The sequence below is a fragment of the Schistocerca americana genome, chromosome 3 (assembly GCF_021461395.2).
Source record: "Schistocerca americana isolate TAMUIC-IGC-003095 chromosome 3, iqSchAmer2.1, whole genome shotgun sequence".
Lineage (NCBI taxonomy): Eukaryota > Metazoa > Arthropoda > Insecta > Orthoptera > Acrididae > Schistocerca > Schistocerca americana.
The window spans coordinates 918,354,048-918,372,061 of record NC_060121.1 but is presented as its reverse complement, the minus strand read 5'-3'; the positions used below and the strand labels follow the sequence as shown (position 1 = coordinate 918,372,061).

At 41.6% G+C, this 18,014-nt stretch overlaps 1 protein-coding gene across 2 annotated transcripts in view; it reads left to right on the top strand.

Annotated features, from left to right (window-relative positions):
* LOC124605436 (histone-lysine N-methyltransferase E(z)) overlaps positions 1 to 18,014 on the top strand; it is a 96,325-nt gene that overhangs the window by 37,868 nt on the left and 40,443 nt on the right. For both annotated transcript variants that reach the window (XM_047137102.1, XM_047137103.1), the window contains exons 7-8: positions 7,256 to 7,356; positions 15,072 to 15,249. In XM_047137102.1, coding sequence (XP_046993058.1) covers positions 7,256 to 7,356; positions 15,072 to 15,249 — 279 coding nt within the window. The remainder of the gene's footprint in view (positions 1 to 7,255; positions 7,357 to 15,071; positions 15,250 to 18,014) is intronic.

Below are 18,014 nucleotides of genomic sequence, written 5' to 3'. Positions count from 1 at the left end.
CACCTTCAAAATTTGTCAGGTTAATAGCGGGTAGTTTCAAAGAACTAATACTGCCTGACGGATTCGAGCCCAAAGGCTGCTGCAAAAGCTGGGTGTACCTCTTCATTGAACCCTCGATAGTGGATTCAGCGAAGTCCCACGAATCCTCGAATTCTGCCCTGTCCTTACTATGACCTGCTGATTCATCTTCAGTTTCCTTCCGTGTTTGAGACGACTCAAAATCAGACTGAATCAGAGTAAGTCAACTTAATTTTGATTCCAGCATTTCGATGCTGGCACTGTCTGCAGACTGCACAAAACTCGCTAAGTGCACGAGGGTGGCCTTTGTTACACCTCTCTGCTTGACTAATTTTGTTTTCTCTGAGGGCTCCATTTTAGGACCGGGAAAATGGTAGCAGGGAGCCAACAGTTGCATTTACCAGGTTGCAGCGGCAATATGAGGCAGTACGAACTGGAACAGCAGCTGCATCACGGACACTGGTAGCTGGCGTGGCAGGCATCACAGTCTCCGTCGGCGCAAAGTTTCGGCGGGAGCAGGAGGTGACGTCACCCAGCTGCGTCATGGGCACTGACAGCTGGCGTGGCAGGCGTCGCAGTCTCCGTAGGCGCAAAGTTTCGGCGGGAGCAGGAGGGGACGTCACCCAGCTGCGTCACGAGCCCTGACAGCTGGCGTGGCAGGCGTCGCAGTCTCCGTAGGCGCAAAGTTTCGGCGGGAGCAGGAGGTGACGTCACCCAGCTGCGTCACGGGCACTGACAGCTGGCGTGGCAGGCATCGCAGTCTCTATAGGCACAAAGTTTCGGCAGGAGCAGGAGGTGACGTCACCCAGCTGTGTCACGGGCACTGACAGCTGGCGTGGCAGGCGTCGCAGTCTCCGTAGGCGCAAAGTTTCGGCGGGAGCAGGAGGTGACGTCACCTGGCGCCGACATGTTTCTGTGCTTCTCGCGTTTGAGTTTGAGACACATTAAACGTTCACAAATATGTCCCCGATCACCGTTGTTAAGGCTGTTACTGCCGAAGTCCCGAACAGGCCTTGGGACACTCGAGAGCGGTCAACAACGAAACCGATAATGTGCCTAGCTCACACGTAGTTTTTTAGAAGTTCACAAATACCGAAAAATAAATCCACATGAATGTAAATTCCACATGGTCACTGTATACGGCCCAGAGGACCAAAGAATGTATGCACAGGCTCTTCCTCCAGTGGTGGTACATTGGAATGTGAGTGTATAGTGTGAGAGGACCCATTGTCCTCCCCTTATTTCCACTCACAATAATTGGATGGAACAAATTATATGATGTAAGTGTTTATTAGAATAAAGCTTACAATGTGCACAGGCAACACGCCAATTGTGGCTCCTGGCTTAGCTGGGAGACATACACGCCCGTCCACTACGGGGTCTCGTGGCTAATCATACCTGCACGCACAAAAGACCTGGGAGATCCACTTCCACGTGTAGGTTGCAAGGTCTCCTGACAGGGAGCAGACTATACTGGACAGTCTGACCTGCCCATTTTGGAAGCTGCTACTAGATGGCACTTGGAGTAAGTTGCAGAATTCAAACAGCCATTGTTCAAGTGTCTGAATTCTAACTCAGAGTCGCTGTACGTATGTTATATCATGGGATATGTTGACAATATTGACTCTTTCAGAAGAAACTTCAACATTCATTCAGTGAACACAAGATGGAAAAATGATAGAAACTTGGGTAGTACTTCCTTAAGCACTGTACAAGAAAGTGTGTGCTGTTCAGCAGATTTCATTCTCAATAGGCTTCCAGCAGAACTGAAAGAATTAAGTGATAAACCCCAAGTATTCTAATCAAGTTGAAAGATTTACTTAGTGCACACTCCTGTTCAGAACAGGAGTTCCTCACAGTAATTGAGAACTTCTCTCTGTAATGTGTTATTTATTCCTATACTTTCTTTTTTCATGTTTAATTAATTGACTGATATTTGGTTATAAATTTTCTGATCAGCATTCTATTAACTTGGTACTAACTTATTCCACGACTAAGTTGCTTTGGCTTACGTTGTCCCGTAGAAACTGATAAATACATAAACAGAAAAAGTTATGGAATGTGCTAGCAAAATGTTAGTTGAGCACAGCAGTCATTTGCAAATTACAAGAGGAAGTGGAATTCATGTACTTCGGCCAAAGGAGAAGAAAGAAGGTCCACACAATAAATATTCCTTTGCCAATATGTTTAAATGTGTTCTTAGGCAGCAGATTCTGCAATATTATGGATAGTATAAAGAAATACCATCTTTACAAATATCACACACCTTTTGTGAAGAAACAAATCAGCAAGAAAACATTCAGGAAAATTGTTCTGTCTGTGAAACTCAGTTAAAGGGGGTGAGGGGGGGGGGGGGGGGTCGGAATAAACTGATCAGCACATGCGAATGAAAGAACATAATTTCAAAAAGGTCATGGATTTTTATAAAAGGATTAAACATTGAAATTAAAGTAGCCAGTGGCTTATTTACATGAAACATAAATAAATGTTGGCAGAGTGACTGCATGATGAGTATTGTCGGAACAAAAGTGAGTGTTAAATTGTTGGGCATGCATGGGGTGACATGGATTTTGTTTAGGTCAGCATCTCATATGTTACTCAAAAAGCAAAACTTTATACCGTTGTTCAAAAATTGGCAGCAAAAATTTTAAAAAGTTTGTGGAGTCGCCAATTATTACAGGAATACATCCAAAAAGTGTTGTCATTTGATGATCGCATCACATCGCAAAAAACTCTAGTTGGCTAAAAAGTGAAATACAGTCCTTGATGGCCAGTAATAACTTACAATATAAGCCAGATCAAGTGAAATTTTGTCTGCCTTTAGTTAAGAAGCACCAACCTTCTCCTGTTTATTGTATAAACAAGCTTCTGCAAGAAAATGGATTTGTTGTCCTCTGACTGCTGTAATACTATCCACACATAAACCCCATAAAAAGATTCGGAAGTTCTATAATGTGTCGAGCTCCTTGCCCTTGGGAGTGTGTGTGTGTGTGTGTGTGTGGGGGGGGGGGGGGGGGTCAGTTGATGCTTTTGCTGCTGTGACATTAGAAGATGAAAAAAGGATTAAGTCTCATAAAAAAAAAGTTTTTCACTACGGCGACAGGAGAGATGCTTTGATGAACAAGTCAGCTGACTTGTATGAGTTGGCATGGATTGAGGGAAAAGCCATCATTATCATCTGCCATTGTAATGACAAGCGAATAGAGGAGAAAAGCTGAAGATAATGACATAAATGTGGAAGGCATGCGGCAGGTCCCAGTGTCTCATCTCAGTCGACCTGTTTATTCCATAAGCCGCGACACCATCATGCTTCCATTGGTACGCTCTCCTTATATTATTGCTAATGTTGTGTCCCATGTGGTGCTAAGTTGGAAGCAGCTATCCCGGTTGACCAGGTTATCATTGACTCGTATCTCCACTGCGTCTTTAATAATAAAGTCCCAGTTCAAATTGAACCGTGTGCTCCCTGAGGCTGTGTTCTGCTATCAAGGATTTTTCCGTTTGTCCAATGTGAACCACTTCTCATGTGTTGAGAGAGACGTTGTGTAATGCAACACTGTGTCTGTCCGATATATTGTTTTCCACATTCACAGGAAATGCTGTAGACACGCGGTGTTCTTAAACCCAAGTTGTCCTTCATTGATCCCAGAATATTCCTGATTTTTGCTGGACAGAAGATGGTTTTGATTTTGTTCTTCTCCAGTATCCTGGCAATCTATGCTGGGGGTGACCCTCTTACAGGAGGAATTCCATGCCCTTGTTGTCCTCTTCTTCCTGAAGGTCCTCCTTCTTCTTGCTTGTCCTCCTTCTTGCTTGTCTTGAGAGTGTATCTAATCTACATTTCAGTGTAGCCTTTCTTCTGGAAGGTTTTCTTCAGGTACTGCATCTCAGTAGGTAGACCGTCCTTGTCGTATGTCTTGCGCTGTGCGGACAAAGGTAGTGAGCACCGAGTTCCATTCTGCTGGTCATAGCAGCTGTTGGAGTTGAGGCACAGATCTGTATGTATCTTCTTTCAGTAGACCAAGTGACCCAGTGTGCAGTCCATTTTCTTCTTTATTAGGATATCCTGGAAGGGTAGGCACACATTTTTTTTCTAATTCCATTGTGAACTTGTTGTCCACATGTATGTTGTTCAGATGGTAGAGAAATTCTTTTAGGGTGTCGTCGCCGTGTGGTCAGACCACAAAAGTATCGTCCACATAATGATAAAAGACCTTGGGTTTTAGGCGGGCTGTTTAGAATATGATATCCTCAAAGTATTCCATTTGCAGGCTGGTGATACGTGTTGTCAGTGAGGATATGCCCCCACACTGGAAATACGTGGTTGTGAGTGCATGGCGGAATAATTCCACTGTGTCTTTTCTGAAATGATCCTCAAGTAGTTTCAAGTAGTCCTCTGTCAGTAACCTCATAAATAGGAATGTGAAGTCAAAGCTGACCATAATATCATTTTTGTCAAGATGCCATTCCGTGAGTGTCTTAACGAACTCCATGGAATTCTTGATGTGGTGGGGAAATTTATCCATAAGAGGCTCGAGTAGTTGTGCCAGGTGTTTGAATATACCATAGGTAGGACACTTTATTGTGTCTACTACCAGACATAGTGGTGCCTCCCTCTTGAGTGTCTTGGGAGTCCGTATAACTGTGGTGGAACTGGAGCTCTGGGGTAAAGCCTTTTTACCAGGTCAGTTCACTGCTGCAGGACAAGGCCTACAAACAAGTGGAGGAGGACAGCACAATAGGTGTGACTAGAGAGACCATCGCTCTTCTCAACATCTCGGGTCTGGGCCAGGATCTGGTAAAAAGGCTTTGCCCCAGAGCTCTGGTTCCACCACGGTTATACAGGCTCCCCAAGATAAACAAGAGGGAGGTACCACTACGTCCGTTAGTAAATTCTCCCACCTATGGTATAGCCAAACACCTGGCACAACTACTGAAGCCTCTCGTGGGCAAATCTCCCCATACATCAAGAATTCCACGGAGCTTGCTAAGACACTCAAGGAGTTGTCTGGACAAAAATTATGTTATGGTCAGCTTTGATGTCACATCCCTCTTCACAAGGTTACTTACTGCTAGAGGACTCCTTGAAATTACTTGAGAACCATTTCAATGAAGACACAGTGGAATTATTCCGCCATTTACTCACAACCATGTATTTCCAGTGTGGGGGTGCAAGTTTTACCAATGGGTGGATGGAGCTGCTATGGGATCCCTACTTGCACCCTGTATTGCTAACCTGCACATGGAATTCTTTGAGGGCATAACATCAGAAACAGCCCTCCTTAATCCCAATGTCTTTTATCATTGCGTGGACGATACTTTTGTGGTCTTGCCGCATGGCGAGGACACCCTGAAGAATTTCTCAATCATCTGAACAGCATACACGAGAACATAAAGTTCACAATGGAATTAGAAAAAAATGGGTACCTACCCTTCCTCGATATCCTAATAAAGAAGAAAATGGATGGCACACAGGAACATTCGGTCTACCGAAAGAAAACACATACAGATCTGTAGCTAAACTCCAACCGCTGCCATCACTTAGCACAATGGAATTCCGCAGTCAATACCCTTGTCCAGAGAGCACACAACATATGGGACAAGGACAGTCCACCTACTGAGATGCAGCACCTGAAGAAAACCTTCCAGAAGAAGGGCTAGACTGAAACACAGATTAGATGTGCTCTCAGGATGAGAAAGAAGAAGCAGCAGGAAGAGGAGGACGATGATGGCGGCCACCACCACCACCACCACCACCACCACCACCTTCAGGAAGAAGTGGACAACAAGGGCTCTGCGTTCCTCCCATACACAGGGCCGCCCATGGATAAGATTGCCAGGATACTGGAGATGAACAAGATCAAAACCATCTTCTGTCTCCCAAAAAAAATCAGGAATATGCTGGGATCAAAGAATAAAAACTTGGGTTTAAGAACACTGGGGTTCTACAGCATTTCCTGTGAATGTGGAAAACAATATATCGGGGACACACAGCTTTGCATCACAAAGTGCCTCTCTTAACACATGAGATGCCAGGACCTGCAGCGCTGCCTCTGCCTCACCCTCCCCACCACCCCCACACCACGTGCTGTTGCACCGATTCCATTTGCGCCTCATTGGTCCCACCAGCACCAAGGATGCTGAGAAGCCCATGGTTCAGCAGCTATAAAGACCCAGACGAGACATGAATCCAACAGTTTGCCTGAAGATAGCATTCCTGGTGAACGACACATTGAATCGGCTGTCAACCTGAGATTTTATTAAAAATTATGAAGACACTGATGAACTAATTACACTGTGTTGACTGAATTGGAGCAGCTGATTTATATACACCATTTGTAGCAGACACGCGACACTTGGGAAACTGATATTTAATTGGGTTAGCAAAATTGATTCAGGCTTAGCATGTAAACAAGACAGTGAACATCATATTAGGATTTTAAAATCAGATTTTTGTCTTCTGCAAGTTTTGTCACAGGTAGAAAATGATACACTTGTAGCAATTGTCAGCACTCCCATTTTAAGCATATTGGAGTGTGTGCTATTACTACCCATTCTCCCTATTTCTTAGGTATGAACATGATGGTCTTCAGTTCACTTTGCTGATAATACAAACACAAATGAACAAATAGAATATTGAGGGAGATGGGAGGGGGAGAGGGAGAGATGTTGCATTTAGTGTTATTTTTCATTAGAATACCTGTTAGTCTTTGGATGTGATTTAGTCCTCTGAAAGTCACATTGCCTTTGAGAAATTTTCCTGCAGGCCTAAAGATTTGTTGGTTCTGAACTCTTCCCTCCCCAACACTTTCTCACTCTCCTCTTAACTTGATATCAGATAGGGGCAGAAAAAAATTATAATTGCTAGATAACAGAAAGAGAAATGTACAACTCGAACAAAAAAAATAGTCAAAAGAGTAGAACATGTTCCAGTAAATGATTTTAATTGGTAATTAAGAAGGCAAGTTATGAGGGTCTGCTGGTCAAGGGAAAGTAATTGATTAGGCTCATTACCTCCAATCCTTCCTGTCTTTTGCCAGATTAATGAATGTTTTATTTCCTGAGGCTGCATCTGCTGTCACCTTGTTAGTAGGCATTTTTTCTGCTTTTGGGGCCCCTTTTGTAGATAGGTAATCTTATATTTAATATTTTATGATCTCAATTTAGATGTGATCAAATTGACAGATGAAAACTCAGGAATTTAGAAACAGTAATCTGATAATAATTGTTGTTTTAGGACTTCAAGCATACCATCCAGGGCCCAATTTGCAGAAAAGGAAAGGTCCTGATCTCAAACCATTCTCAGAGCCATGTGGACCAGATTGTTACATGCTCCTAGTAAGTAATTAAAAGAAGGAATTTAGTTTATTGTATGTGGAGGTTAACTCTTATTTCAGTGATTTTCAAGGTAGTAATATGTGTTTCTGTTTGGCATTCTCATTATGGCTTTACAGTTGTGCACTTTATCTCATTGATGTGTATCTGAAAAGATATCTGTTGAACTGTTAAGGTAATATGCTCTTGCTACATCAAATTTGTACAGCCTCAAGCTTTCAACGACTTTCTCCATCATTTACACCAGGAGATTTCTGTTAAGCCATTACTACATGATTTAGTTGGCCGAATTGTGTCATGGAGATATCGCAAGGCCAAGCAACTTCCGTATGTTACCAGAGATGATGTTGATATCTTATGATGAAAGATCATTGTTAACAATATTGATATCATTTGACGATGGATGACTCAATTTATTTTTCTGTTGCCTTTCAGTATTGAGTACCCATTTCCATGGACTGCTGAGGGTATAGCCACTGTCCTGGTTAAAATTGTTGTTATATATTCTGATTCCAATGCTTTCTTTGATGACAAAATCCCACTAGGTAGATCCATTGGGATAGTATTTCCATATCCATCGAACATAATTGTATGTTTATTTATGAAACTGCGTTCAGCAATAGCAGATTTGTCAAATATGGAGTATTCGATATGGTACTCTATGCAGTGTTCTGAAATCATTCACATTGACTGACTAATGTAACTGATACTACACTCATAAGGAATTTTATAAATTCCAGGTACAGTCAGATCAGGGCTCTCTTTTAGAGGACACAGCATCTCTCTAATTTTCTTGGGTGGTTGAAAAGTATTTAATACCATATCTATCCAAGACTCCCTATTTTATTTTTTGTAGCTCTGAAGAAAGGAAGGAGTGCTGTAAGCTTATCATCTGGTAATATGAGCATCTGTGTTTTTGTTTCATAGAGATGGCTACATTTAATATCTTGTTCCCAGATATCTGAGAAACATATTCCAGAAGAGTGGCTATATTGAATGAGATAGTACATTGGCCATCTCTAAGAAACAAAAACACACATACTCAGACGTCAGAAGATGATTAGCCTGTAGCACCGCTGCCAAATAAAATAGGCATTCTTGAGCACCACCCAGTAAAGAAAAACAGTCAGCTTGGTGTTCTTTGAATTTATAAAATTCCTTGTGAATGTAGTAGCAGTTACATTGGTCAGTCAGTACGAACAATTTTAGAACGTTGCTTAGACTGCCATATTGAATATCGCATTTTCGACAAATTTCCTATTGCTGAACACAGTGTCATTAATAAAAATACAATTATATTTGATGCATTCGGGAGGACGACGGTTCAATCCCGTCTCCGGCCATCCTGATTTAGGTTTTCCGTGATTTCCCTAAATCGTTTCAGGCAAATGCCGGGATGGTTCCTTTGAAAGGGCATGGCCGATTTCCTTCCCAATCCTTCCCTAACCCGAGCTTGCGCTCCGTCTCTAATGACCTCGTTGTCGACGGGACGTTAAACACTAACCACCACCACCACCATATTTGATGACTTTGGAAATACTATCCCAGTGCATCTACCTAGTGGGATGCTGTGATCAAAGAACCCATTGGAATCAGCGTGTGTAACAGCAACTGTAACGAGGACAGCAGCTATACCCTCAGTAGTTAATGAAAATCGTTGCTTGGTGTCGAAAGGCAACAGAGAAATAAACTGAGTCATCCATCAATCAATGATATCAATTCCGCTACCATTTTCCCACACTCCAGGAAAGCTTCATGGAGCAACAGTTGCACCTCCACTATGCTCACAGGTGCTCTACCCAGCCTCCAGTGCTGTGAAAAGATGACATTTATCTTTTCTGGACTTCCTGATGAATCAGAAGAGTGATGTGTAACTTGGAAATAGCACAGCAAGTAGAAGATAAAATGTGCTGACTCTCCTAGTTGACCAGTTCCGCCACAAGATATCAACTGCTCCACTTGTGACCCATGGAAGTACATTTTACTATGGCAGTGACAACACATGAACTCATAATTTCAAGAAATTTATGCCACTAATTGAAAAGTATGTGGATATAATTAACTTACTTCAGTAGACATCAGTTGCCTGCTAGTTTAGACAGTTTCTGGACAACCTTTGAAGTTTTTGAAGACTTCAGCTCCTTCCAAATGTGTTTAATGCCCATGTAAAACTGGCATATCATATAAAGAAGAGCCAGCATACAAATGATGTCCATCACATGATCTTCAAAGCATCCAACGTTTGATATTTCAACATTAATGTGATACATACTATTTAAACATTCGTAAAAAAAAATTCGCCCCATAAACTGGCCTCAAGAAGTTTCACTGTAATGATATTTTCCACCTGGATAAGAATATTGGAGATGCCTTTCAATGGGTGCATGAGAAATGTCTTTCCTGTAGAAGAGCTATAATCTCTAATAGACGTCAGTAAAGAGAATGGCATGTCAAACAAATTCCCATTTAGAAGGCATAAACACTTGAGGCATTTTGTGAATCTTCTTGCTTGATGCACCACGTAACGTGCCAGATAATAAACTAAACATTCTTCTGCTGAGGAGCTTTCAAGGGTCTCCAGCATATGTTGTGGATTGGGTTGAGCCTCTGTGAAGTTATACTAAACACAACATTTACCACCACCACCACAACTCTGTCTCTCTTCTTCTTCTTCTTCTTCTTCTTCTCTCTCTCTCTCTCTCTCTCTCTCTCTCTCTCTCTCTCTCTCTCTCTCAATTTTTATTTCCAATCTCTAGTTAACACATGCATCTGCGTTACTGCTGATATCAAAGAAAATTCACATTTACTTTCACAGTTTCCACCGGAAGATAATGAAAGTTTAACAGGAATTATGTAAACACACTGAAAACATGTGCAAAGTGAGGAAGTCTATTACTGATGGATAATCATTGCAACTCGGAGACCTTATGATACTGAAATGATGTTCAAAATGATCATGATTAAATTTTGCTGTCAGGGCGTAGCTGAAACCTCTTTTCCACAAGTAAACAGATATTCCTAATGTACTTTCAATTGTTACTCTTGGAGACTGAAGCGTACTTTTGGAAGCAAAGCTGTTACTTCTGTCGACAAGAATGCTTTTCAAATCATTAAATTTTTGTGAACCTCCAAGTTTTTGTATTCCTTCGGAAATGAAGAGTTAAGAGCATATACTAAGTTGTTGATACCTCTAGTGAATGATTTTGTTGATTCACTGCCTTCAAATCCTGTCATTTCAGTCTCCCTGAAGAATTTTATTCCATTGGCTACTGAGTTACTGAATAACTGCAGAGCTAATCTTACATTCATCAGTTGAAATGACGACAGATCCAAGTGGGTGGAAGTTAACTTGTGGCAAACTTTTAATCTGGGGAATTATCTTGTTCATAAACTCTTCAATAAAAATTGTAGTTAGTGATCTCATTGTTGGAAAGTACCTCCAATTTATCACAAATATTATACCTTATGCATTTTATTACATGAATAGTGTCTGAAAATACCAAAATTCTTCTGGTTTCATTAACTGGATTTGATACAGAGCAAGTAACTTTATTTTCTCTGCCACTAATTCCTAGTCATTGCCAGACCTTTTTATTCGGTTAACTGCCATTGGAAGTGAATGCAGTAATTTTTGTTCCGGTTTGCTCTTGCTGGATAATTACTTGAATCAATATCTGTGAGATGATGTCACCGGGAGTTACATTGCGACTAGCATACAAAATAACACGTTGGATCCAGTTACGCAGTAGAGGAACAAACATAAACACCAGAGCATAATTTGTAAGTTTATTCTTACGGTTTTCTGGAGTGTATTCCCCCTAAATTGATAAAACCATCAACATTGAACGAAGTGCTATTGAAATGCAGTTCTTCTTGGAGCTTAACTTCATCCAAACTCGAACACACCTAAGTGTTTGTTTTTAACACCATTCTTCTCAAAAATAATTCTTAATTGCTTCCACAGCAGTCATATTGATTCCGTATGAGCATCTGAGACCCTTTACTAAATTTTGTAGATGTGTTTTGGAAGGAAGTGGCAACAGTCCATGCTTCAAGCAATATCTGTATCCTTTGGATGATTTAATTTTTAAAAGCACACTGTCGAGAAGAAACTCTTATCATATCACATTCCCTTATTGTTTCTCAATTTCCATTCCTTATTATAGTGTCTACTATATTTTTCAGTTTCTTACTGAGTTTAGAAATGATCTAGGAGATTTGACTGAGCCCTCATACTCTTTTTGTCTGAGAGCAACTTTTGCAGAAGTTTATTTTGGCATTCACTGTTCTTAATTTAGTATGTAATCACACAACTTCCAGTTTCTTACACTTTACTGTTGTTCTTAATGAAATTATTGCTGCATATGGTACAGTTTCATTCCACAAATTTTCCTTGACAGATGAAGCACTGAGAGAGATTGTAACTTCTTGCTCAATATTTTCTTTGCCATGACTTCTCTCTTGCGAGTGTTTTACTGTCGATTTTCTGTTGTGTAATACTTGTGATGCATATTTTGGTAAACTGGGAAATAAATGAGAAACCACTCCTGGTTTTAGAGACCACCTTTGTCTTGGAATTTTAACTTGTTTACCATTGATGACAAAAAAGTCTGCTTTTGTGATAAGTTCTTCACAGAAATGTGAATCACACGCAAAACAACTGTGAATCAGCGCTCTTGTCTTTCTGAGGTATTGCTCTCATCCATTTGGAAAACCATACTTCATTTTTGGAGGTCTGAAAAAATGTTTACTTTTATTTTCTCTGTAGCTAGATCCACACACTGTAACAAAACATGCAGACATTTTTTGTTCTTCTTCTTTTTTTAATACAGGTAACCATAACTCTTAACACCGCGTTATCACAGTAGCCTACAACTCTGCAACATTCACTCACAACCCTCAATGAACTCACAAAATAAGTGCAGACACTACAGTATCAACGCACACTTTCCGATATGGCAAAATCGTATCAACTTGAGTCACAAGCGGTAGTGCTGGTTGTAGTTCATGGGCATGCCGACTGTACTATGCTACCTGTCTTAAGACACAGCGAGTCAGCACATTTCTCTTCTACTTGCTATGGCCACAGTATCAATAAAAAGTCCACCTTTGATGTCTTGTATCTACATGTGCCCATTCGTCAACATTGGGCACGGAAAAATGATGTACTACGTATACTTGTTCACAGAACACTCTTTCTTTTTGACCAGGAAAGTCCCCAGCATGAGTTGTAATATATGAAAACTTTGCTAAAGAGAAACGTATATTATCATCAGAAAGATATGCTTTCTGACCCAGGCTGTGAAGGCAAACAAATCTTGCACCACAGCCTTCCTATTGCACATTTCTCATACATCAAGAAGAATCAGTTACATTCAAAAGAAAAAGAATATTAAATGTATATTCAGCTCTACCCTCCTCCCCCTGCCCCCTACAAAACAAAGTGACCCTGGACACACATATGACTGCCTCCTATTGGGACTTTGTTATTATCTGCCTTTCTCACAACCTCATGGGCAAGAACATTGTGAACTTCATCAGTAAAGTATGGGACCTAGCATTGAAACTGTTGTGTATTTCATATCAGCACACTAGTGACTGCTGAGCAAGGAGATTAGTTGGGGCATCTGAAGACACATGCTAACAGAGAGGCCAACTGGAGTGGAGACAGTGCACACCAAATGACCTGACTATGGCATCTAAGTTTGACATCAAAATATTGTGCCACTTTAACCCTCGTATGTTATCTGAGAAGGCTCCCTTCGAGATACAGCCAAGAAAGACTTCAGTCTCACATCTGTTTGATTATTGCTGTGTTGTTGTTCCCATTTGGGTCACAGTGCCAGAACAGTATACCTATCTGTCTGTGCACTCTGGAGAATGATATAAGGCCATATCCTAAGCTTGAATGTTGAGTTTCTTGTTAATGTGTGCATCCATTCATTGCTTGTGTTCCTTTCAGGGTGCACCAATGTCGTAAATATATGTTAACTTTTATAATTTGCCAGTGGTTCTTATAGGAATTTCATAATTAAAGTTTATGATGTTAGAGAGAGGATATTTTGCAGGGTAATGTATTGCCAGGCAAATTCTCATGGCTGTCTTTGTCTGGCAGTTGATAAGGGAGTACCAGTTGCAAGTGCAAATTACAAAATAAGAATTACATTGTTTTGTACTTGTGCATATGGGTGACTGAAATGGTCATATCTACACTCGTGCTCATAAATTAAGGATAATGCTGATAAATGGTGAAACAATACTCTGGTGGGCGGTTTGTTGGCTTAAATCACCTTGTGGTATGACCATGCAGTGCATTTGACCTGCAGTCGTCGCACAGTGGTGCTGGCAGCAGTCCACATATGTTGAGGTGTGTTGGTGCATGTCAGAGTATGGTGCAGCGAGTAAGTGTGCAGATGTTTTCAGACGTGCTAATGGTGACTGTGTTGAAAATGGCTCGAAGAACATATATGGATACATTATGAGGGGTAGAATACTAGGGCGACTGGAGGCTGGTCAAACACCAGCAGGTCATAGCACGGGCCCTCCTTGTGCCACAAAGTGTGAGCTCAAGATTATGGCAACGATTCCAGCATACAGGAAACGTGTCCAGGCACTACAGTATGGGACGTCCACAGTGTACAACACCACAAGAAACCGATATCTCACTGTCAATGCCTGCAGACTGCCATGGAGTACTGCAGGACCTTACAATTGTCTCCAGGCACACAGTCTACAGACGACTGAACAGACATGGTTTATTCACCCGGAGACCTGCAAGCTACAGTCCACTGACCCCTGATCACAGGAGAGCCCGTAAAGCATGGTGTCAAGAACACAGTACATTGTCTTTGGAACAGTGGTCCCAGGTTAAGTTCATGGACCAGTCCAGGTGTAGCCTGAGCAGTGATTCTTGCCAGGTTTTCATCTGGTGTGAACCAGGAACCAGATACTAACCCCTTAATGTCCTTGAAAGGGACCTGTATGGAAGTCGTGGTTTGATAGTGTGGGGTGGGATTATGTTTGGTGCACATACACTTGTGCTTGACTTTGACAGAGAAACTGTAACAGGTTGGGTGTATGGAGACATCATTTTGCACCAGTATGTCCGCCTTTTCAGGGGTGCATTGGGTCCCACCTTCCTCATGATGGATGATAATGCACGGCCCCACCAAACTGCCATCATGGAGGAGTATCTTGAAACAGAAGATATCAGGCGAATGAAGTGGCCTGCCTGTTCTCCAGACCTAAACCCCATCAAGCATGTCTGGGATGCTCTTGGTCGATATATCGCTGCACATCTTCAAACCCCTACGACACCTCAGGAGCTCCGACAGGCACTGGTGCAAGAATGGCAGGCTATACCCCAGCAGCTGCTTGACCACCTGATCCAGAGTATGCCAACCTGTTGTGCGGCCTGTATACGTGTGCATGGTTATCATATCCCATATTGATGTCATGGTTCATGTGCAGGAAACAGTGGTGTTTTGTATCACGTCTTTCGGGATGGTTTTCTCAACTTATTACCAATAGCGTGGACTTACAGATCTGTGTCGTGTGTGTTCCCTATGTGCCTATGCTATTAGTGCCACTTTTGTGTAGTGCCATGTTGTGTGGCAGCAGATTCTGCAGTTATCCTTAATTTATGAGCATGAGTGTAGTTACACATATTTTATAATTTGAGATTGAATTTCCATTTAATCTATATTTCTCTAATTCAGGAGGGCATGCGAGAGAAATTGGCAGCTATAGCAGAACGGAGCAAGGAAGAGAGTGACGTTGCCGCTGATGCACAAAATCCTAGTCAGCGTCCTCGTAAAGTACGCAAACAGGCGTCTGTTGATTCTGGAAATGAAGCAAGCTCTGAAGACAGCAATGACAGTAACAAATATGATAAAGGTTTGTACAGCCATTCATATTTCACTGCTGAGTAAAGGCCTCATATAGACATAATTTATCCATGATGAATTCAAAACACTTGTTGTTTTTGAAACTACAACCAGCCACACTACTTTTGAATGAACAATTTATTTCTAATTAAGTTGTTTTGGGCCTGGACTCATTGTTAGATGGCAACAAGGAATTTTAATGAAAATTTCACACATTTATATTAAGGAAAATTTTTCATTGCATGTGATATATGGGGCTATCAGCACTATTGTGGTCTAACCCACAGCACACTGGTTTGTGGGAACGGCCACTCAAAGATATTGACATTTGCAGAATTGATGTGTAAGGTAGTGATTGCGGCATATAGCAGTGAGTGTGGTATACATAACGTGGTATGGTGTCCAGTAATTGACTATACGTGGAGTTAATCGTAATAGTGTTTTTAGACCGTTTTTTGTGTGGGTTAGGCCACTATTGTTTCGGTGCACTTGGCCGTAATACACGAACCATGTGGGATAGGCCGTTATTTCTTTACACACTGTAGTCAAACATTGGACAAGATACACATGAGGCATTAATGTTCATCATCCGTGTCGTCATTTACAGGGATGGTGTCTCCACACGGCTGTGCAGATGTCTTCAAGTTACGGTAATAACCATAGTACACCGGGGTACGAATTGCAGCAAGGTCATTAAATCAGTCTTTTTCAACATGTTAATAGTGTGTCCATTGGGATATAATACGTCCAGAGTCTCAATTACTTTTGACCCTCATTTAGCAAAACTGAAATAAGCAAATGGGACATCTGACTCATTGGAGTACTTATAAAACATGGTATGGGAAGAGGATGCTTTATACTGAAACGACTGAATATGAATCCATTTCATCTTGGTATTTTGTGTCAACACTTCATGATTATGTATGTTTCTTTCTAAACGTACTATGGACATGAAATCATTCCTTGTCATTAGTATAGCGGTGAAGGGTTGTTGTTTTCATGCAGTGATTATGACATTCATCCAGTCAGAGGGTGTGTATATGTTCGGGTGAAATTTCCTGTTCTTCGCGATGATACCGAAGTCCTGATCATGTGGTAGGTATGAATGTCCACTGATTAGGAATTTATGATGGATTACTTTTGGTGGAAGTCTTCATGCAGAACCATGAATTGACACAGTAAGGCCATTTTTATATTCCTATTTTGCCTGCCACATCGATCCGAGTACGTAATCAGTTGCTTTGTTTGGATGGTATGTTCAGTGTAATGCATGAGACATGATCCAATTTCTTGTGGTCCTCGGGATGCTTTGCCCTCACTCCATACATACATACATACATACACAGTAGATTTCATGGTACATAGGTCGTGCTTTCCAAGGCAATATGTCCACAGTTGCCACTTGTAGTAACAGATACCTGTCGTAAGTACCGGTGTCAGTAAAGCCCTCATCAAATCAAAGACAATCACAGTCATATCGTTGTCCTGATGCCTCCCTTCTGCTGCATCGCAATGCATTCTCGTCTGCACGCTCTCGGCCATTCATTGATGTAACTCTCTTTCACATTCCCATTTGCCCTTCTCTTCCGCAGTGTCAGCAACAGCATGTTTGACATGTTTGATGTTATAGAGGTCACATTTACGGCAGGAATCACTTACAGGGGGATGATATGACAAATTAAATCGTGTATTAAATATCTGACCAAACACGTAGTATGAGTTTGGATCATCATGCTCGGCTTTATATAAATGGTATAACTTCCCCATGCTCAGGTCTGGTGACTAATACTTCTGATCCACTGTTTCATTCATCTGTGCATAATGGCTACGATATGCTGGAAACCGTTTCATGAAGTTCTCTACCGCTACCGCCTTTGTAATTTGTGTTTTGTTTTTAGCAGGGCATGCACCTTGCTTAGGGTCAGGTGCTGCACTTTGAGTGAAAGAACCCTTGTAACCCTACTATCTGATATCTGCAAAATGTTCTTAAAGAACCTTTGACATACCTTCACATCCACTCCCACTTCATTCTGGAAATGTTATAGGAATATTGTTCCTCGTCACGACTCTGTAGTATCAGAGGAATATGCACTTGCCATAGGGACTACCTTCGCCATAGCAAAATTGTACACCAACTGCAAGTCGAAACTACCTAATGCATAGAACGAGTCAAATATTGTTGCTGGTGTTCAGGTGAAAGATGTCGACCACATTCCTTTTGACACGCGCTTGCTCCAAGGGTGGGACATTTGTATGCCACTAAATTTCCCTTCACGTTAATGTATTCTTCCCCTGTTGATTGGTTTTCTTTTCAAATGTTCATGCCCACAGATGTGCATTCCGGACCCATTTTCTTCCTCGTTGCAGTGCAATTACAGTACCAGTACTACGATCCCCCTCCGATACATCCACGTTTGATGTAGTGGGTGTGGTATCCTTCGATGTACCGGGTAGATTGGGCTGTCCTAACGTGACACGTGACTCGTCCACTGTACCACTTGCAGGCTGGCTGAATCGGCCAGGTGCACATTCCATGTCTGAGGCATTGGTAGTAATATCCAATCCAAATATGTCTGAAATGGAAATGTTCCTTGTCTCCACCAGTGTCCATATCAAATCATAAGAGTTCAACAAGGGAACATAACACCATCCTTACCTCACAATGCGGCTTTGACATCATCACCATGGCTACTGCACATGTCGTTCTGCAGTACACACACACTAATGACAGTTCAGCGATGTGTCGACTGGAGGCCTCCTGCCACAAGTCGACCA